Raw genomic sequence first — 23,725 nt, 5'->3', positions numbered from 1 at the left:
AATAAAGGGCAATTTACTGTACCCTCCTCCATAATAATGGACTTCAGAGGTCAACAGGTAAAACACAGACACGGTTTAACAAACCTGAGATCTATCTTCTCTGCTTGTGTGGACCCCCTTCTTAAAAGATTATCCATACTTAAAAAAAGTACATGCACGCAAGGTCTTACTATGCTGTGGTGGACATATGCTAAACATGAATTGAACAGATGCACTGTATAGCTTCATGAATGATCCTGAAGAGCATAGTTCTAACTAGACTTTTGCGAAACCAGTTAAAATACATATTTTTAATTATACTAATTTACGATTATTCTATTCATCTATATATATATAATAGTTAGACATAACGTGTGCTTTTCGGATATAAAATATTTACTGTATTATTTAAAATAAATAAGTGAGTCGCTTTAATGGGCGGGGCCGAGGGAGTATATTGTGTGATTTGCAAGCTTACATTACGAGAAATAGGAGGGCTAGCAAAGAAAGCAGTCAGTAGTGTGTCCCTTTAAGGCAGCAAGGATCTTAACTAGTTTAATGCACTGTATGACTCGCTGGACAACCGTACTGCTTTGGGTTTGGACTACCAGTAATATTGACCTTGGGGTTTTAAATATATATATTTTATAAACATTGTAACGTTTCATTCTCCACGGGAGAACAATTCTGTTTTTTTAAAAAGCCATGGCTTCTGACGAGCTAGCATCCAAGCTGACCCGCCGTCTGAAGATCGAAGAAGGAGCGGAGGAGCCGGTGTCTCTGACCGGCACGCAGGATGGGGTAGGCGGGCGAAGCGAGGAGGAGAAGCCGGCGACGGCGAATGCAGACTCGGAGTTGGGGGCTAAGCTGCTGCGCAGGACGGATATCAACGATGGGGTTGCAGAGCACCAGCAACCCAGTAAAAAGGTGTTCAACCCCTACACCGAGTTCAAGGAGTTTTCGAGGAAGCAAATCAAGGACATGGAGAAAATGTTCAAACAGTGAGTTGTCTATTTCAGATACCAGCATTTGCTTGGGGGGGGGGCTTAAGTTTATGTGTAGCGTGACCGACTTGTTCAATCACTGTCACTCGTGAAATCTAATAAATAAACGTTTCTTTAAAACAAAAAAATACTAATTCACAGGTAAACACAGTTCTGTTTCAGGCGTACATTAAACTATAATGACTGCACAGGTGACGTTTATACACTGTTGCTTAAGCGAACCTACAGAAAATAATGCTTGCGGAGAAGTGGTTAATCAAATAAAATACTGAAATATATGGCAGGTGTTGTAAAAACCGAAATGATAATCGTGTGCTTAGAGGCAAATATAAATGTAGGCTACAAACTGCTCAAGTGAATTTAAACAGTACAGTGCACAGGCTGACTCATTATGTTAAAATCGGGAAGTACATTGTGTTCAAATATAATTTGTGAATGTCGCTTCCTAAAGCAAAATGAAAAGATGCACTTAAATGATTGATTCAAATCATTGCGTTTGTGTGCTGAGTGAGTTACGTGTAGTATTATTATTATTATTATTATTATTATTATTATTATTATTATTATAGCGCACTGTGTGTTAATAATATAGGCATCCCCTTATCCCAATAAATATAAAGCAGTATATCTTGGAGCATTCCACTTGAGGTATTTATATGCTAAACTCTGTTTGGCTTTTGATGTCTATGAAGTGTGTGCGCGGGAGTGCGATTAAAAAAAAAAAAAAAAACCCGTCAGAATCTAAACTACTTAGCAATTTAATAAAGACCGACCCCCACAAATCTTGGAAACCGTACACTGTTCCCTTGCCAACAATGCGGTTGACAAGGGCTTCCTTGTACTTTGCTCGCCCAGTGAACTGCCGCCAGTCCCTATATATTAGTCCGCATTGAACCGTTGATTCTCTGTCCATAGCTGTAGTTGGTATTTTGTTATTGTGTTTCAATGCTCATTAAATCTGGGTGATTGACAGACACAGGAGGTGTGGGTGTCGTTTTTTTAGGTTTTTTGGGGAGAGAGGGAAGGGTCTCAGTAAAGAATACTTAAGAAATATGTTAAAGTAAGAAGTTTATAGTTTTTTTTCAAGGCCTTTCCTCTGTTAGTTTTTTTACCTTTTATTATTTACTGAATACTTCAAGAAAGAGTATTTCAAGTTATCGCTGCTGTTCTTTTCAATTCTGCATTCTGGTGACTGGAAGGGCTGAGGCCAGAATTTAGAGAATCCTGGAGTCATGTGTGAGTCTTCATGGCTTGCGTTTGAGACAAGAAGTGGGTTTAAACTTCCTGACAGCAAGCTCTTGTCTCGCTGTAGCCAAGCAGAATGAAATTCTGCCTAAATGCACTACTTGTCTGGCACACTGGTATTCCAGGTATTTTTTTAAAGTAGTGGCAAGCTCATACGTTGTTCTCAAGCAGTAATTGTGACTGATGATATAGATCTTAGGGTGTGGCATTTGTTTAGCATTTTACTCCACTCTGATTGCTTGCTTATCTGAGCAGATAGTAAACCCCTCTTTATTTCTGAACTACTCATTCTGCATTAGCAGTTGTACCCTATATGGTCTGCTTCGAATGCAGATCAACTGGAAAGGTGAGGTTTTTTACATCCAGTGGATTTCTGGAATGGTAACTGCCATTACTGGTACACTATTATCCAGAGACTGTCTGTAGAACTTGCTTAGAATGTAGTGTCCAGGTTTATGGAGAATGAAGGGATCCGCACACAGGTTTATGAAGGATGAAGGGATCCGCACACAGGTTTATGAAGGATGAAGGGATCTGCACACAGGTTTATGGAGGATGAAGGGATCCGCACACAGGTTTATGGAGGATGAAGGGATCCGCACACAGGTTTATGAAGGATGAAGGGATCTGCACACAGGTTTATGGAGGATGAAGGGATCCGCACACAGGTTTATGGAGGATGAAGGGATCCGCACACAGGTTTATGGAGGATGAAGGGATCCGCACACAGGTTTATGGAGGATGAAGGGATCCGCACACAGGTTTATGAAGGATGAAGGGATCTGCACACAGGTTTATGAAGGATGAAGGGATCTGCACACAGGTTTATGGAGGATGAAGGGATCCGCACACAGGTTTATGGAGGATGAATGGATCCGCACACAGGTTTATGGAGGATGAAGGGATCTGCACACAGGTTTATGGAGGATGAAGGGATCCGCACACAGGTTTATGGAGGATGAAGGGATCCGCACACAGGTTTATGAAGGATGAAGGGATCCGCACACAGGTTTATGAAGGATGAAGGGATCCGCACACAGGTTTATGGAGGATGAAGGGATCCGCACACAGGTTTATGAAGGATGAAGGGATCCGCACACAGGTTTATGAAGGATGAAGGGATCTGCACACAGGTTTATGAAGAATGAAGGGATCCGCACACAGGTTTATGCAGAATGAAGGGATCCGCACACAGGTTTATGGAGGATGAAGGGATCCGCACACAGGGGGTCATGCATATTCCTTAAAGCCATCTAGATCAGTCAGCATGCATGGGCACTAGGCTAAATAAAACAATAAAGCAACTGTCTTTAGCCTTTGCATTTCTTTACCCTGAGAGCTCCTCCAGTCTCTTAACTCTTTCCCTGCCCATGATGCTCTGCTTCACTAATTAAATGCATTTCCAAAGCAAGAAAGAAAGCAAAACTGAATACAGAAACCCATTATTTCAGTTTAAAGCTAGGAGCCAATAGCCTCCATCACTGAAACTCTGTGAATGTATTTTAGACACAGAACTCCCCATTCCAAACCGTAAGGTTAAGGGTTAGGCTGTAATTTTAACCTCAGGGATTTCCTTTTCTGTGTGTAATTTCAGGGAAATTTGTCTTGGTTTCACAAGGCAGGCTGGAGTACTTATACCTGGGACCATAGCGTGATGGGTCTGTGTGTGATCTGAATACAGATTTGAAGGTACTGCCATTAGGTCATCACATTATTCATGTTTCTCTGAGTAGCATGCAACAAATGTTCATTTTGATTTGATTGGAAACACCTATCTCAAGTCCTGGATCTAATCAAGCATTGCTGGAACTGAAGAGAGCAGTGAAAAGAAAACATTATTGAGTATTCATTATGTTTTTCTGTGAGATGTGATCAGTATTAAAAAATGATATTGTTTAGTGGTGATACTATACAAAAATGCAAAGTAGGCAAATGTACCTCAAATTTAGCAAAATAAGATTCTGTACACATGGCAATGCACACGTTCACCTTCCAGACCTTTGTCTTTAATACAGATGAATGTGTTTTTTTTACTTGTATTATTGCTCATTTTATATGGGATTGTCATAGAAAGGTAATTAAGTAGTCTTATTTTACCCTTCTAAGATCTTAGGGAGCTGTATCGTAGCTAATGCTTTCCGTAAGTTCTTGCTCTTTCTAACATAGCCAAACTTTACCATGAAAGGCAGGTCTTATAGGGCGACGCACTATTTGTGGCTACTGTAGTAATCTTCCTTCTCTTTTTAAAACGCTATTGAGAAACAGCAATGCCAGCTTGCAGAGGTCCTAGTGAAACAGGTTAAAGTTCACTCAGACGCACATTAAGAATGCCCGCTCATTGTTTATCAACTGTTTGTTATGTTGCCTGATAGCTTTCTGTTCTGTAAGTCAAAGTCACTTGATAGGCAATTACACTATGTGACCCCTTCACAAAGAAGCATGTATGTGTTGTGTTAGGAAAAAAATCTAAAGAAGCAGAACTAAAAGCTCAACAGAAAGGAAACTGATAAAATTACTGTTAAACAAATCCAGCAGGGGAAGGTTAAGAGTTCTGAAGTGTCAGTATTATTTTAAAATAGACTGCATCGTGCCCACTGATGAGCACATCAGCAATCCATAACAAATGTCTCCCCTTATCCCGCTTATCTATTGCCATTGTCGACATTTTGCTCCTGTTTAAAATTGATTTCCAAACTACAGTACTACAATGCTGTGCCATTAAATCTGATGTTCACAGCCAACTCATTTCCCATGGCAACCACGTTATAAAGTGGACAGCGAAATGGTCGTGCATTTGGCAGACAGGCCGCAACTAGTACGGTACAGCAATTCATTGTGGAGTTCTAGTGGGGGAGGATGTGGGTGAAGTCAGTCTTTCTTGCTGCAGCATACTAAGATAGTTCTATGTTAATGGGAGTAATAGGACCACACCAGACTCTTGCAATATTTCCTGCCCATTGGAAACTGTGTATGCTGGTTTAGTTACCTGTAACACACACAGGAAGTAAATGTTAAAGAGTAATATTAATTGTTTTCCTCTTTTTTTCAGTTTGTCATACATCCTTGTAAGATTTTAACCCTTAGAAGTTTCAGGTCCATGTCAGAATCCAGAGTGTGGATGTATAGGGCAAAGGAAATACCACAAGAGATAAATGTTGTATTTTTTGCCCCCGTTGGGCGTGTTGCAGGGGGGTGGTTTAATGGTTACACTCTGCAACTTTATATATTTAGAGGTCATACAGTATTCAAGCTGTATTGAGGCCATAGAGGTGCGTTAAACCTCTGAGTTTTAAAAAGCCACTAGGGTGTTATGGCTGAAACAGAAAGTGAAGAAAAAGATGAGTACATTAAGATAACTCTGATATTTCTTATCCAATCCAGGTTGAATTTGAATACACATTTTACTATGGCTAGGTGTAGTTCTTGGAAAAGAGACAGAGAGAAACACTTCCTTAGAGACTGTAGATGAGCACAGAAAAATCACCTTTTTTTTTCACCTTGCTAGTTTTAGTCTACATTCAGGGACTTGTTATTTATTTTGAATAAGAAACATTTCGTGCAGAAGTATTTAATTGAGCACTTCGTGGCTGTGCTAATCTGTGTGGGGTTTGGAAGAGACAGTGAATACAAATACCTCTCCAGTTTAAGAATGTAGGACTGTCTGCGTGTGTTGGCAATGCACAGCTACTATAGAAGTCTGCCAGCAGTTTGACAGCCAGAATATGATGTCAGACCAGTTTGTTAAGAGCAGCTAAGGGCCATATTCACAAACTGGTTACCACTGGGCTAAATATGCAAAAAAACTTCATTAGAAAAAAACAAACTTGAATGTTACAGAACTAGCAAGAAACAGCCAGTGCAGCTACAGTAAGAGCTCTTATTATCCCTCGCTACTTCACAGTTTTCCATATATCTGGAGAACCACTTTGTCATCTTGCTATTAACATTTTTTAGCATAAGTTATTGAGTATCGGATTCTCCGAGTATATTGAGGCGTCTGTCTGTCTGTCTGTTCATCAATCCGTCTGTATGTCACCCTTACATTTTTGCATACTGTGTATCTAGAGAACCACTGATCCAATTGTCATGAAACTTGGTATAAACATTATTTATCAGATTCTGGGGATATATGCCATACGCTTGTTAAGATCAAGTGGACACCTGCAGAGCTGACCTTCCTTTTGCCCCATTCCATCCTGGCTTCACTTCCTTATCCCAACATGGGCACAAATTTGCTTTGTACGCTCTACAAAGTGGCAGAATGTTTCCCTGCCCATCTCCAGCATGAAGACAGGCATTCACTCAAAGAAAACCCCCAGTATCAGTATGCTCACTTATAGACACTGGGGATAGGATCTCTTTTGTGCAAGAGCATGCATGGTCAATGACGTTATCACTCATTAAATATAACCCTATCCTCACCCCAGCATGGGAACAGGTCCTTTCTGGATACAATGCATGCCCACAACTAAAATCCCAAGCATACAAGTTGCGGCCACTGTATTGGGAAGTATTCAGGAAAGGTGCATCAAGAACTGGACCACATGCAGCATTGTCTGCAGTATTTAAGACCTTGAGCAGTTAGCTGTACAATGTTTTAATGCAAATATAAGGGGTTTGAAGAAGAAACGTGTAAGACTGCTGATTAGTCTGCTTGTTCGGAAGTCAAAGTGGAAGATGATGGCTGCAGAGATGTACTGATAGAATGCTTTTGGGTTGTTTTTTTTGTATTATTTTATAGTTGAGCTGGGGTTTTTTTTCTGCCCTTGCCCATAGTGTTTCCATGTTTGTGTGGTATACCGTTTTAGTGAGTTGAATACTGAGAGGAAGTGTTAAAAGCCTTGAAATTTAAAGAGAATGTTTTCTTAGAAAACTCTTGAGCTGCTCATAGTCTGGTGTGCATTGAATGCAGTTACTGGGCAAGCAATGAATAGAAAAAGACATTTTAGAACCAGAATAGCTTCTTCTAGCCACCTCCCTGTGTTCCTAATGCAGATGTTGCTAATGATTTGTAGGCAGTTAGAATTTTATAAAATGACTTTAACGTTTCACGTGTAAATAGCTTTACATTCAGTTTTCTTTTAGAGGGGGTTGGGGTGGAGGTGGGGTTACTTACTTACTATTTTATTTACTATTTTAAAATTCAGTTCTATGAACTACAATTGGGATGCAACTTTTTTTTCCATTTTTTTTATGCACAAATTATTGAAATTATTTGAATTTGCACCGTATAGAACGCTCCTCATTTGAATGGGAGACCGCTTCAGTAAGCAGCCATTTGCATGCATGCCTTCACTCCATTTATGCAAAATGATCAGTTCAAACTTGTTTTTATATATGTGCATCTGTGTGGGATTAGGCAGCTCTGTCCCGCTGCGTTAGAAAAAGAATATTAATCTGTTGTAAGAGAGAGAATTACAGGCTACTATATTTCTCTTGTATTTGAAACACAGCTGCAATATACTCTTATTAATAAACTATGGGCTAAATATATCCTGGATGTATGTTATGAATGTATATCAGAATATACATCTATAGCAGAGCCAATCTATCTATATTCCCACACACACCCTTCTGTCCACTCTGGTTCCAACCAGACATTGTTGGCTTTCCGGTTTGTTTACATTCTCTTATTGACACTCTGCAGTAGTTCAATGCAAGCAAAACAATCCTCTTTTTTTTGGTTAAACGTTTAACACCATCAGCATGTTTATCCTGTGCTCACTATACAACTCTTTTTCTGTATCACTGCATTTGAAACTTACCTAGACAACCTGTCTTTTAACATTGGTAGATCAAATAATAAAATTCAGTTTCCCCAGCCACAGTATAGATAACCAAGCAGTACATTTAAATAATAATGCACCTGGATTGTATTTATTGACACTCAGGAAAGTCTGGATTATGAGATTCGGTGTATTTCTGTTATAGTGGACCATCACTGGTGTTAATACGATGGTGTTGATAATTGTATTGATTTTGTTACCATTGTCCTGCATCAAGCAGACTCCAAGAATCCCTGGTAGTCAGTAACACAGTGCTGGTCAATTGAGATACGTTCACTTTAAGTTATCCTGCATCCTTGTTGCATTACAACAAATTTCACAACTGCCAATTACCAGTAGAATGTGCTATCTAATGCAGCAGAGAGAAGGTGTGGAAAATGGAGACAGGAGAGTGAGAGAAAGAGTACTGGCAGATATATCAGCTGACTGTCAGCCAAACAGCTGGAGGCAGACAACTGGGATTGTGGGTCCAGCGCAAGGGAAAAGACAACAGCTTCTTTAAACGATTTCTTTCCATTGCCCAGCCTCTTTAGCATGCTAATCATTCATCCAGCACTTTAGTTGCAAGGCAGCAGGTTTAAAAGAAACAGATGAGCTTGTTTTTTTAGGTTAAAGTCACTGTATAGTAGGCCACACATGCATGTGAAAAAGTACCTAGGTCAAACCATTCGTAATCTCAAAATGCTGAATCAGAATTGAAGGGTAGTGCAGGATTCCCCTGCTGTAATGCCAGGCCGTCACTACAGAGGGGATTTGAATTAGATTGAGTGTAGCTTTAGAGCAAAGTTGTGAAGTCTGGCAAAATGTTCCCCTTCGCTGTGGCACATTGCCACTCTAATAGTCCACAGTTATTGTAAGACTGCTTTTAAAAGACATGGTCTGTAGACAAATACTTTGCTTTAACTTCTTTGCTGTCACGGTAAACAAGTCCTACTGTGTGCATGTAGTAGCTTGCATGTAGTAGCTTGTGTCTATAGACTAAACTACCTCAACAAACTGGGCTGTGAACAAGGCCTTCTGCTGAAACAGATGTCATTAATCCTTAGAAGCACATCTAAGTCCCAAAGTCAGTATTTGCCTTTATTTCATAACAATACAGCTTGTTTTATTTACTTTTAGGAAAGCGGTACAAACTTGGAACTAGAGCTTAGTTAACCAGGCCTTTAGAAATTGAACATTTCCTATGAAGCTGATACAAACAAGAGATTTGGTTTTTTTTATCCTGTGGTGAAATCTCTTTATGGGGCTGTTGCTAATTGAGAGAATTGCTCTGAAAGATTCAGGCCTACTACTAAATAGCCAATCAGATATCTTTAAAAAAGACTATTATCCAATCAACTGAAGCTGCTGTCGCCGGGCCATTGTTGTGCTAGGCTGTTGCTCGGTATTGATCCCCAGTTACTGCTGCGAGACAAATACATCACTCAGTCTTTCAAATGCATCACGCAATCTTCCTTCATTCCCCTCTGTGTGGCTGTCTGCAGCAGTGTGCCCACATCTCCTAGGGCAGTGCTTCCTTTCAGCAGCAGATGGCTGCTAATGGGCTGCAGGACCCGCTATCTGCTGAGCATGACTTTGTTAAAGCACCTCTTGAAGTAACTTTTAAATAAACACTGGACTAGATGACAGCTCGCAGTGCTAACCGTCAAGCATTTTGTGCAGTTAACTTTGACTCCTGTGAATAACAGTGACGGAAATTGACTGGCTTTTTATATTTTTTACACTGCAAGACATTTTCAAATTTGTTTGATCCGAACGGTAACATATAAAAACTAAAACTATAAACTAAAACGCATACACAAAAATTTGACTTGGACAATTGTATGAAAATATGCAGTAATTAAATGGTTATTAATGAGTATTTTGCCTCAAACATTCCTTGATTGATACACGCCCTGGTGCTCTGTTGGGAGTCTCGTTGTATTACAAGCACATGCATGTTTTCAGGGTTTCTTGCTTTTTAATTAGTCAAATTGGTATTTTTGGAACAACGAATCGGGATGCTGGTTTGAACCCAGTTGTGATAACCCTTGGGACATTCTTTAGCACAACTGATTGAGAGTAAGATAGCATGTTACTACAGGTTTCCATTGTGCCTACAGCAATAGATCAGGATGCTACAGCTCTACTCTAATTGTGTATTTCCAGCTGTGCCAGTGGAAATTAATGTTGCAGTGAATGATCTATTTATTTTAATCTCTTTTGCGTCTCAGGATTTTCAAGTTGCCATTATCTGTACCTTCTCAAGGGCCAAAACCCATTTGTGAAGGAGAAATGAAAACAAAAGGTGGCTTGAAGCAATGGGTGTCTATGGCAAGCATTCCCTTCTTGCTGTGCTGCTTGTGACTTGCATTTCCAATAGCCCCACATGAGAGGCTGCCTCGCACACTGCATAGCGATGAGAGCCCTGCACTAAACTGGCTGGATTCGTGTGCTGAATGGTGGGAATGAGCTGTAAGCGACTAACAGAATGGACTGCTGCAGCATGATGATTATAAATGCTGATACCGGCTGCTTTTACTACTGCTTCAAACAGCGCGATACACTGTCAGACCTGCTTAATATCACCCTCCACTCCTGATCACCACATTGAAATACAATGGGTCGTATTCTGGTTAATATCACTCACATTAATTAGTCATACAGCCGATTAGTGCATGTTTACAGCTTTCTTGTGTTTTTATTATTGCAGTGTGTTGTGCATGTACAGTAGACTGCACACAGAAAAGTAATTGTATTATTGAACACTGCTGTAATCAATGCGATACCTTGTGCCTTATTTCATGTTACATAGAAAATCAGGCATGTTTGTTTTAAGGTCTTTTTTGTTAGGTTATTGGTGAACGCCTGATGATGTCAGTTCTGTCACCGTTTTTGAAGTGACTTGGGTGCCATTGTCCATTGCGTTTCTTGGGCACTAACTTCGCTAGCTGCAGAATAAAATACAATCCTAGTGTATCTATATTGCACAAACCTGCTCCAGTTCATTGTTCTTCCTCAGTGTTAAAACAATGAGCATCAATACCAATAAGCTTCACTGTACCTCATGACGTGAGTGAGTTTGTGAAGATGGCTGAAAGATGAGGGTTAATCGTGGAATACCCGTTTGCAGCTGCTCATGTGAGAGTGTGTCTCTGCTCATGGAATACCCGTTTGCAGCTGCTCATGTGAGGGTGTGTCTCTGCTCATGGAATACCCGTTTGCAGCTGCTCATGTGAGAGTGTGTCTCTGCTCATGGAATACCCGTTTGCAGCTGCTCATGTGAGAGTGTGTCTCTGCTCATGGAATACCCGTTTGCAGCTGCTCATGTGAGAGTGTGTCTCTGCTCATGGAATACCCGTTTGCAGCTGCTCATGTGAGAGTGTGTCTCTGCTCATGGAATACCCGTTTGCAGCTGCTCATGTGAGAGTGTGTCTCTGCTCATGGAATACCCGTTTGCAGCTGCTCATGTGAGAGTGTGTCTCTGCTCATGGAATACCCGTTTGCAGCTGCTCATGTGAGAGTGTGTCTCTGCTCATGGAATACCCGTTTGCAGCTGCTCATGTGAGGCTGTGTCTCTGCTCATGGAATACCCGTTTGCAGCTGCTCATGTGAGAGTGTGTCTCTGCTCGTGGAATACCCGTTTGCAGCTGCTCATGTGAGAGTGTGCCTCTGCTCGTGGAATACCCGTTTGCAGCTGCTCATGTGAGAGTGTGCCTCTGCTCGTGGAATACCCGTTTGCAGCTGCTCATGTGAGAGTGTGTCTCTGCTCATGGAATACCCGTTTGCAGCTGCTCATGTGAGAGTGTGTCTCTGCTCGTGGAATACCCGTTTGCAGCTGCTCATGTGAGGGTGTGCCTCTGCTCGTGGAATACCCGTTTGCAGCTGCTCATGTGAGAGTGTGTCTCTGCTCGTGGAATACCCGTTTGCAGCTGCTCATGTGAGAGTGTGTCTCTGCTCATGGAATACCCGTTTGCAGCTGCTCATGTGAGAGTGTGTCTCTGCTCATGGAATACCCGTTTGCAGCTGCTCATGTGAGAGTGTGTCTCTGCTCGTGGAATACCCGTTTGCAGCTGCTCATGTGAGGGTGTGCCTCTGCTCGTGGAATACCCGTTTGCAGCTGCTCATGTGAGAGTGTGTCTCTGCTCATGGAATACCCGTTTGCAGCTGCTCATGTGAGAGTGTGTCTCTGCTCATGGAATACCCGTTTGCAGCTGCTCATGTGAGAGTGTGTCTCTGCTCGTGGAATACCCGTTTGCAGCTGCTCATGTGAGAGTGTGTCTCTGCTTATGGAATACCCGTTTGCAGCTGCTCATGTGAGGGTGTGTCTCTGCTCATGGAATACCCGTTTGCAGCTGCTCATGTGAGAGTGTGTCTCTGCTCGTGGAATACCCGTTTGCAGCTGCTGATGTGAGAGTGTGTCTCTGCTCATGGAATACCCGTTTGCAGCTGCTCATGTGAGAGTGTGTCTCTGCTCGTGGAATACCCGTTTGCAGCTGCTCATGTGAGAGTGTGTCTCTGCTCATGGAATACCCGTTTGCAGCTGCTCATGTGAGAGTGTGTCGTTGCTCGTGGAATACCTGTTTGACTGTTAGGAGCCGGCTCAATCATGCCTAATTAGATGAGCCTTGCATCTCCGCCGGTGCCCGAGTTCTCATTGTCAGTTTATTGTCAGACTGTGCAGTTCAAAGTCTAGGAACAAGCACTTTTGGCAGCAGCCATTGCACCATACTTTCTCTGCAAATACAAAAACTAACAAGTAATCATTAACCACAGCTTTATGATAGATTATTAAACGGTCATAGAATGCTAAATTTATGCAGGAATATAGGCTAGGGATGAAAATGAGACTCCCTAACATAGCAGTTTCACCCATTCTAGGTTTTACTACAAGCTTGATTAGCCACAGTGTATAGGTTACCAGCTCAGGTGTGATCTATTAATCTCCTAGTAAAACCGGGAATGAAATGCTATACAATGGGAGTCTTATTTCAAACTGCTATACAATGGGAGTCTTATTTCCATCCCTGTATGCACCAGTAGAAGCGAACAGGCAAGGACTAAAACGTGATTTACCTATTTATTGAAATCCTGCTAATCCTAATACTGTATGGGAGCTTTCATTCAAGATAGGGGAACGGCAGATGAAGGGAATTCTGTTAAGGGGCTGAGATACATGATCGGTTTATAATGTCACAGTTTTGACAGTAGTTGAATGGCAGGGGTATGATTTTTTTTTTTAAAGCGGGTGCCATGAGTCTTACCGCTGTTTCAACACAAAATGGTGGGCTTGATGTCAAGAATGTGGTTTATGGCAGTCTAATTGGCTAAGAACTCCTCAGTAGTCTACAATATCGGGTCCTAGGACAGCGAGTGGCTACAACATAACACAAAAACAAAGCAAGTGGATAGACCGAACCCAGACAGAACAGAACGTCGTGTTAAACTGGCCTGCTGTCCTGCCGACGGGAGGTAATTTAATTATCATGTCATTCTTCCTGCCTCGTGTTCTTGCAGGCAAACCGTTCAGCAGCAGACAGCTGGATCCCAGTGCAGCAGTCAGTGTCGATATGGGATTATTGTTCGCTCTGAAAAGGCCTCACTGCTAATTAACCCTCTGGTTTCTCAGTGCCTGCACGTGCTTTGAGCCTTGAAGCCTTTCAAATCCTTCTCCCCCTCTGGAGTTGCAGCAAAAAGCAGCCTCGCTTGGGGGGCTTTTAAATTTTCAAGGATCAACAATTCTTTAAAGTCCTGTTTTAACTCCCATGAATTGCAACTTGATCCAGTAGTTACTGGTTCTGTTTCTCTGCTTTTTGTTTCTTAGATTTTTAAAGACATACATGTACCACTATTTTCTTCCCAGTAAAGCGGTGGGGGGTGGCAGACTAAATCAAGACTAAACAAATGATCAATATTTTTTTACTCTTTTTGCTGACATTTGGAATTGTGGTTTTACCGGTTTAGTCAATACAGGTGTAAGCCTTGTGCAGCGGTGTGTGTGCAGTGTAAGGCTACATTTTTTTCATTAATTATTTGAAGTTTATTCCATATCATAAAAGTGGCATGAATATATTATAAATTCATTGCAACTTAAACACCTTGCAGACACGTTGGGTCCAATCAATGCGCTCTCGCTGTAGCTGCTTGTGCAAACTCTTATTGACAGAATTGCAACTGGCAGTTCTGTATATTTTTGTCTGTTTTGTGTCTATTCTGGAGTCACTCACCACAATTGCCTGAATTGTAACTTGTGTTTCTGTGACCCACGCACAACTGCTTTGCTGAACCGCTGGCCTTGCTAGAATATGCTTCATGGTCTGTTTCAAGTTTTTTCTTATTTTATTTTAGAATTGTGTTAATGACTGACTGTCATCTTCTTCTTTTAGAGCTCTGAAAATCAAACCGTTTGCTGTTACCAGCGCCTGTATAAACCTGTCTGTGTTAGCAGCGCCTGTATAAACCTGTCAGTGTTAGCAGCGCCTGTATAAACCTGTCGGTGTTAGCAGCGCCTGTATAAACCTGTCAGTGTTACCAGTGCCTGTATAAACCTGTCAGTGTTAGCAGCGCCTGTATAAACCTGTCAGTGTTAGCAGCGCCTGTATAAACCTGTCAGTGTTCGCAGTAGATTTGATTTACTATTTATTGTCATCTTTGCATTTATTTCAGTTTTTAAATGGTTTATCACATACAGCATGCAATTACAGTGGTTTACTAAGGTTCTATAAATGATAAACTGTAGGGGAAGCAAAACAAATCTTCAGAAAACCAGACATTTCTGGTTGAACATTTAGTAAAATACTACATAATGATTTCTATTTTGATTTACTGTTTAAACGTTTAAACCTTTGCAGCCTGAGACGTTGGGGATCGTGATAGGTGAGGGACAATGGCACTGGCTTCAGTCAAGCACTCTGCCAGCAGACAGTCACCATGAGAGCCTCCCCTCACAGCTCTGCGAGCAAGAGAGCACAGCCCTGACCTGAACATCCCCCTGTCGAGCTCAGTCGTATGATAATCTGGACAAAAGTCCACCGGGACAAAGTGGAAAATTGCTAAACCAATTGCCTTTGTGTTCAGAGTAGCTAGATTTGAACCCAGGCCTCCAAAGGTTAAAGGCATGAAAGGCTAGTGAATTAGCACACTGCACACCAGGTTTCTGTGTTGATAATCAAATAGTGTTGTACCATTTTCACTAATCACTGAAGAGACAACAACGTATCTCTGTTGAGAATTTGTCTTATCCTGTGTATCAATGAAGTCCTCGGAAAAGAACATACGGCTCAGTTCTAAAGTAAAAAAAAACCAAAAAACAGACATTTTTGTGTTTAATAGTAGTTCATGAGTACAGTCTTTTTTTGTGATATTATTATAAGTTAATATGTCATGTGTAGGATGTCTCTTTTAACAGACAAACTTGCTCAAGATTACATCTTTTCTAACAGTGAGATACCTTGCACACTTCTACAAATACATGCAATAAATGAAGGGATGAGAAGCAGTTCTATCAAGTGATATTTGAATCCTTTGACTCCTTGAGAGAGTTGTACCTGTTAAACATCACAAGCACATACAGCTCTGTTCAGTGTTACAGTGCTCCAGGCATGATGTCGTGTCGTAGCAGCTTTTGCTGGAATAGTTAGTAAGCATGGCAAATAAAAATCTAAGCAGAAATTACAATAGAGAATCACACATTTACAGAGAATATTTATTACTGTAAATATTATACAAAAAATCCCTATATTATATATTTGTATGCATGTACTAGTAGCTAGGAATACTCATAATACCGGTACAACAAAACCTTGGCTGACATAATTGCAAAAATCAATTTTAGTAAAAGTAAAATGGGCAAATACCCCAACCAGTCATTCTGATAATGTTTAAGGCACCACTCAACTTTTGTGATATATTAGTAGTTTCTTAAAGTTTTTTTAAACATTTTTGAAAGAGAAGATAATTCAGGGATTTCAAGATATGTTGTATTCAAGCTGTCAGAGTGATAAAATGAGTAACACATGTTCCACACCCTAGCACCCACAATCCAACAGCTTATAACATACAGTATAACATAGTTAACTTTTCAGTGTCTCTGTGGTTTCTGAATGGGTGGGTCTGCACATTGTCTGTTCTTTTGTATGCTACATTCTGGAACCATGCTAGTAGCATGGCTTGAAACTAACACGAGCCCTGCACCCAGTTCATTTCACAACTTCAAGTCCTTCTTAAATGATCAGGAGCTTGGTGTTAATTACATTGTTCCTCCCTTATAGCTGCATGAACAACTCCTATTAGTAAACATAATGCTTTCAGGAGAAGTGCGATCAATTTAGAGCACCTTTATCAGGGGCCTGATTGCCCTCAACCTTATGAGAAACACACACAACTTGTAGAACCACTGTTCTACACGATCTGGTATCCCAACTTATCATAGCCTGAACACTAATCATCAACTCAGACAACATATACATGGCTCTCTTTCTCCACATTGACTGGAGATGGGATAAACTCTCTGCATTTACTGTAGTTTGTATCAACTGTTCACAATTAGTTTTAGGACCACAGTCTGCAGCACAATATATAGAATAACCAAGCAACAGGACCTGGTTCCCAAGGGAAATGCTGGGTGATGCTTCTTCATTATTGGATTAATGCATTGCTTTGGCTTTCAAGTATACGGTCCCTTCTATCTGTTGAGTTCTAGAGATGTTGTGAGCTCAGCAGTGGCTGCTCCACCACAGGTACAGCAGCCACTCCAGTCAGCTCTACTCTGCAGCATTCACCAGGAGAAACAGAATCTCTCTTATACAGTAAACATTTCAGTGAATCCGAATGGCTTATTGTGGGAGCATTGTTGCAGGAGGGACCATGATCTGGATTCACTTCAGTGTTTATTTGAGGTTTTTTTTCTCCTGGCAAATGCACCCCTGAAGAAAAAAAAAATTGAGAAATGTGTTTTCCAGTTGATTCATAACTTATTATGTGTGAATTATTTATTCTTGTAAACACTGCGGGCTGATCTGTAGCAGTTCAAGTGGATGGAATACTGTTGCCTGCTGACCCCCAGCCCAATAAGAGTTTGCAAATAAAAAACAAAATAAATGAGGCAACATGACTTTATTGGTGGTGTTTCATAGAGACCACATGCTTTTAGATAATTGTCTTTATACTTGCACAGCAAAATTCTAAATTATTTTGTACCAAAACTCTGTGCTTATCTGTGTATTATTCTAACATCAACTTCTAAGAACCCTTTAGTCTTCAACATGGGACCAGCGTTAAGGAGCAGATGCACAATGGAAGTATATCTAATTTACTTCTTAGTTGCCTTTAAATTGTCTGTGTTTGTCACTGCTAGTAATTTGCAGTAGTGTAATCTTGAAATAATGTGACGTGATTGCAGTTTCATCATGATTATAGCTTCACACACCAGCAGGCTGTCGGAATACTAATGCTCATTTCATTGCCCTGTTTAGATAGTGTAGGTGATTCAGACATGCTGTCTCAAGGCACACCTGCAAGCAAGCTGACTCATCTCAAGGTGTTTGTGTTTGCAAAACATGAAATTGAATACAATTAAGGGAGGGTGTTTAGACGGCTGTGGCTGGGTTTATTTTTGGCTCCCGATGTTTGTCTTAGGCTGTGTTCACACTGGGTCTGTTTAGATGGTTTGGTCTGCACTCGGTACAGTTTGGATTGAAGCGTGAATAACAACTGCTGAACTCGGTCCTATTGCACATAGGAAACAAACTATACAAGGTAACCTGACTCGGAAGTAAACATTTTTCGCGTAGTTTAGTTCATATTCTGAGGAAACAAGTAAAGCTAAAAAACAACAACTTGGTTATCTATAGAAAGTTCAGATCTGCCAGAATTGACGTATGAGGACATTAGATGGTATTTCAATGCAAATTGTAATAGTGATATTTTGTTTATTGTAAACCTTATTATTTTCTTAGCAATTTTTTATATTCATATTCATATTTATATTTTTATATTCAAGTGTAAATGGGGAGGCGTGAAGCCTACAGTCATAGCTCTTATGCACAAGATTGAAATCTATATAAAATCTTTAAAATTGATCAATTCCATATTGGCTTGTAAGTCATGCGATTTATTAACCAAATACCTTCTAATTCAGGTGCAGAATTACCTAAACTGCATTATTCTCCTATACTATAGGTTATAGGTATTCAATACATGTATTAATTAAATTAGTGAAGTGCTCCCCCAGTGCTTTTCTTCCACAGCAATATGTAAGACTAAAACACGCTATATTAAAAACCGGAGCAATACATCAATAGCTGCCATCTTTCAATATGCCTTGCAGGATATTGTAAATATCTGGTTCACATATCCTATAAACGAACCGAGTTTGCTTGAAAACTCCATTGCATCCAAACAAACTCGGTCCCTTTGCTCGCAGATAAGTGTGAACAGCAAGTACACTGATACATTGTTTGAAACAAAACGAACCAGACCGAGTTCTGTTTGAACATTTATGAAGTTGTGGAGTCATTCTTGGTAGGATGTGTTTTTCCAGTATATTTTTTTTCCTGCTGTTCTCGGAGTTTGAGCTTGTTTGGAGGAAGGCTGTTTAGTCCTGGCACTAGGACTCTTCTTTTGAAGCCAGTACCTCTTTAAATAAATTCATATAGGGGCAGAGTGAATCAATTCTTTTCCTAGATTGCACTACAATTCTTAACTCTAGTTAATTTTTCTTGACCTCTTTAGAAACCTGCAGTGGTGCATTAATAATTAACTGCAGTGTTGAAAGAGTTTGTATTTCCTCAGGAATTTCATTTAATTTTGTATTTGTATTCCATTAATTTCTTAGTTTGAAAGCTGTTTGCTGATACCTGATTGTATTCTTGTGTTCGCCTGTAAGTTTCGTTCTACAAGACTCTTTCTAATCAGAGAGCAGCACAGACAGAATGAGCTGCTCCAGAGACAGTGAAAAACAAGATGAGCTGAGAATTATTGGCTTGCTGTTACCCTGTTTCAAATGTTTTTTATGCTCGCTTAACTGTACTTTCTTGTAGTTTTATTAAAACCAAAGAAACTGAGCGTACCAGTGCTATTTTCAATACCTGAATCCAAAGCAGAAAACATCTTCATAACATCAATGTTTCCAACCTAACGACCCAACTACAATCCTTCCAAACCTACATTTTTAAAGTAACCCTAACTGGGAAATGTGGTTATTACTGTAGCCCTTTCAGCTCAAAACAGGTGTAGCCAAGCATCAAGAGTCTACACTAATACAGTATGTCATTTCTATTTGACCACTAGCCTATGCTTGGGGTTTGGTTGTTTGAAAATGAGATCTTGATTGAGGAAGTTCAAGACATTTCCTTTTCCCATTCTCTTGATTTAACTGACCTCAGATTTCCTGAAAAAAATGACCCTCCGCTAAACGACCCTCCACTGATTCGGAACTCTAGGTATTTAGCTGTTTTGACCTGGCAAATTTATAACTGATAATAAGACTCCCATTGCAGACACCTGTAGGGCTGGCCTTTATACTCCAGAGGGCCAGAGCGTGACAACATCCACTGAACTCTAGCACAGAGGAGTCTGCAGTTTGTGATTTATTTTTCTTTTTTTTTTTTTTTTTTTTATCAGTACTAGACCGTTTATTTAATCTATGGAGACGACTCTAGACATAACAGCTTGAAGGCTGATGGTGGTGCTGACATGAGTTGAAATTAGCAATTTTAGCTTCAGTCTGGTAATGCAAGAGCATTATGGGCGTTTGTGAATTGACTTTATGGTTACTTGGCTCGACTAGTCCGAAGAAGAGAAGCCCATACAACGGCAAGGTCAATAATAGCCTCAGTTATTTCCACTATGTCACAGTGCTCTCCTGACTGTAATAACAGTCTCGGATATTGCCTCACTGTGATAAAGTGTCTACTTTATTCTTTGGTCAATAAAAGTAATAAGAGGAACTGAGCAACCTCCCATATGAATCACTAAGAGGCACTAAACGCAATAAATACCACCGTCACAAATAACGACTTTCTCAAGCATTTTGTAAACAACAGCGCCCCTCAGTGGGACAATGTGAAGCACATTACATGACAACTTTCCTGTACCATTTTGTATATTAGTGCTGTGTGACTGATAGCTTCTACCCAGTCTCGCTGTTTAGAAGCATCATGACCTCAGTACAGTTCCCATACATCTGTACAGAATCACAGTTAAGGGAGTGATCGTTTAAAGTAATTTTAGCTAACAGAATAATTCCATAAAAGCACTTCCATTACCTCCATACTGCATGTCTGAATTGTGCAGTTGTGAAATAAACACATGCTACAGCACACATGCAGTTTATGTTATCTGGTGATATCTCGTACTACTTTAGGGTTAAGGAAACTCTCAGTTTCCGTGCCTTGGGTTATCTGTTTACACTTGTACTCCCTGAGCCGTGTCTTCATGTTATTGGCTGAAAGCATGCCAGTCAGTAGGGGAAGTAGCTGATTGGTTATTGACAGGAAAGAAGCCAGTGAAAGGGTGGGGACAATTTCACTCTTAAGGTCACTACGACCCAGGAAATACAAGACGGTCTACAAGCAGGGTTTCCCGGAGTTTTCTTTAAACCTAGTGCAGTACCAGATCTTGTTTTTAAATGAAAACATGTGTTTCTTTCAAAACTACACATTTGAGACCTATAAAATGAATAGAGGTTCATGGCAGAGAAAGTTCATGCATATTGTTAGCGACAAATTCCTGAACTTTCTGCAGTATGCAATCAGCATTAGTGCTCTGTTGATTTGTCTGCAGTGATTAGCATAGTGAACAGTGCCCTGAAACTGCCTTGTTTGTTTTAACGACCTGCTGATAGCTCTGTGAGTTCCAGTCATGTCTTCTGGCAGGGAATCGATGCTTCAGGTCATTTGTCCAGCAGGCAGGATGAAAAGGTTTTTTGGAATATGACTCGCGGCTGATGTTGAGTTGGAGTACACATATATTGGTTTCTATGTCCCCTTCGCTCAAATATAATATAATTCTACCAGTTTCCTATCTACAGTATGCTAAACTTTATAATGCAAAGTAGAGCTGGGAAAATAAATTAACACCCAAAGTAGCACTATAACATTAAAATATTCAATACAAAAAAAGTTACAAGCTCTCTCTCCCTATATATATATAGAGATATATCCAAAATATAGATTGTAGCGTAACAACAGGAAAGCTTACTCAATCAGACTGCGGAGTCTGTATCATCTGATCCTAAACCGGCGAACTGAACCTTCATCACTGATGATGCAAGCAATTGTCTGAATCATTAATGCACAGAGAAACTACTTCTAGGCAGTTTCTCCTATTCACGTTAGCCGCGATATTTCCTCTCAAGCATTATTTGCGCGTGATTATTAAAACCGGAAATTAATGGTGAAATTTGACACCAAAGTATTGTATATTAGCCTAAAATGTAACCTGTTTGTGAAGGAATAAATATTTAAATAACTATACTGGTTTGTTCTAATTGTTTACCAGTTGACTGTTTTGTCTTGTTTCTGTGAAATAAATTTTGCATGCAAAAGGCTTTAAAGCTTTGTAGAGGAGTAGTGCTAAAACCAGTAGCCATTGTCCCTGTCTCCTTGAGTAAATTATAAAACAATTTCTTGTTTCTCTAAACAATCCCCCCCCCCCCCACACACCCTCAGGAAAGCTTGGAATGGGTGGAATGTCTCCCTGCCCTGATTGGAGGGTAGATTCTAAGCACTGCAAGGACAGAAAGATTAAACTGCCGCCTCTGAGACCTACGCTGACTTCCTAAGGGATTTAGGGGTCGAGTCAAAATATCAATGCTTGATGAAAAGTGTCAATGCCCCCCCTCCCCCTTAAATCTAGCACCAGCTCAGGCAGACAGGTTCAAATAATATTCTTTGGCCAGCTTTGGTAAATATAACATAGATTACATGCTGTTGCTGTTACATCATTTACAATGTACAAGGGAGCGAAGGTGCAGCCCCAATCAAATTCCTGACAGGGCTGGTAATATACTATAATTAGGGCTGATTTTTGGTTTATATCCAATAAGCACCATAAAAGCACTGAAAATGGTTACTCAATTCATGTTGACTTCACCCCTTTCCCCGTGAAGTAAGTAAATAAATAAAAACTACAAAAAAAAAACGTTCCCAGTGCAGCTGGAGAATGTCCCTCCTTCCTGACTTGTATCTCGCATTGATTCGTTCTGAATACTTTAAACCCACCCCGGCTCCTGAGTACAGGGCCAGCACCAGGTTTTTGTGCCCCCCTCACCCCACCTTCACCCCCCAAATCAAAAACAAAAATGATATCAAAAAGGTTTTCATATTTTTGATTTAATTAGTAGTCCCTCGCTAAACCGGACATATCTGAAGACATGAGTTGTCCAATTAAAAAAATAAAAATAAAAGGAGAGCTAAGGCATTCAATCATTCTTGTGACCTCTGCGACCAGAGATAACCCTTATAAGCTTGATTGCAGTTCTTTTAGATTCTTTTTTTGTAGTCTTTTCCTTCCGTTTCTGACATCCAGATGTGTGTTCTTTTTATTTGGAGGTTCCATTTTGGATGGTTTTTAAAATCGTATAATTCGAATAGCCGTTATGATAATGAGGCGCAACCAAAACTCTTGTCAAATGAAAGCCTTGATTGTTATCTTGATTGAATGTCTTTAATTGGCACATTTGTAAAATAGAATGTCGAGATCGGCCAATAGCTTTCTGGGGCTTTCAACTGGGGAGGAAGGAGAAAGCCAATAGGGAATGAGAAGAGGTGGGACTAAGGGAAAAGGGAGATCTGAAACTGCATGCATACAGTTTAGTTTAGTTTAGTGAAAACTAAACCTTTCTAGCCCTAAAGGCTGCTTGAGTAGGATAGCTGACACAGCAATCGTACATTTACTCATATTTGCAATTTTATTTCGGTATGTGTGTGGGCCTCTGGCATCGGGGGCCTCTGGCATCGGGGGCCACCGGCGCTTGCTCGGGTTGCCCGGGTGCTGACGCCAGCCCTGACTGAATGGCAGCAAATTCCTACATTTCTATTGGAGGATTGTACACGCTTGTGAGATTTAAAGCGAGATTACAATTAGAAACAAAGGATTGTTCTTGCTCGTGAGATTTAAAGCTATATTACAGTTCGATAGGGAGTATTTAAACGCTTGTGGAATTTAAAACAGAACTGCAAATTGTGGCGAAATGTAAAAAAAAATCCTAAACACACAAAAACCCCAGAAGAATGTGCCCGTGACCATAAGGATTTCACTGTGGAAGACTGCAAAGGTGTGTTTTTGAATGGCTTAATAAAATGTTGTATGCATGACAAGTTTCTAGACTGTAATGCATGTTGGTGTCACGTATGGTGTCACCCTCAAAAATACATTTTCTTGTGTAATATGTTGTGCTGATTTTTGTGTTCGGCACAAGGAAGTGGGTCTATTTACATAAGTGTCATAGCTTTTCTACAACAACTCCAAAATAAAAAAAAATAAACTTTGTAGCAATGTGTAACCTTAAAATAGGTCTGGGATCACATGGGGTCCCATTTTAATCTTATTTGGCAATTGTAAGATTGTCAGGTGTCACATGTAATCCAGTTACAGAGAAGCTGGTTTAAAATAGAGAGGAGGTGTCTGTGTTGCGCTGTGCACTGAAGCACAAAGTGAAGCATTGCACACTGAAGCCTGTGCAACACTGATATGCTTCCCCCTCCCCGAAGGAAAGCCCTTATAAAGCTG

At 40.4% G+C, this 23,725-nt stretch overlaps 1 protein-coding gene across 1 annotated transcript in view; it reads left to right on the top strand.

Annotated features, from left to right (window-relative positions):
* The first annotated feature begins 456 nt into the window (after positions 1 to 456).
* The window catches only part of LOC117425728 (EF-hand domain-containing protein D2-like), a 37,409-nt gene continuing 14,140 nt past the window's right edge, over positions 457 to 23,725 (top strand). The window contains exon 1 of the mRNA XM_058993383.1: positions 457 to 980. Coding sequence (XP_058849366.1) covers positions 685 to 980 — 296 coding nt within the window. The 5' untranslated portion in view covers positions 457 to 684. The remainder of the gene's footprint in view (positions 981 to 23,725) is intronic.

The sequence above is a fragment of the Acipenser ruthenus genome, chromosome 20 (assembly GCF_902713425.1).
Source record: "Acipenser ruthenus chromosome 20, fAciRut3.2 maternal haplotype, whole genome shotgun sequence".
Taxonomy (NCBI): domain Eukaryota; kingdom Metazoa; phylum Chordata; class Actinopteri; order Acipenseriformes; family Acipenseridae; genus Acipenser; species Acipenser ruthenus.
The sequence above is the reverse complement of the archived record's forward strand: the minus strand, read 5'-3'. Positions and strand labels throughout refer to the sequence as shown.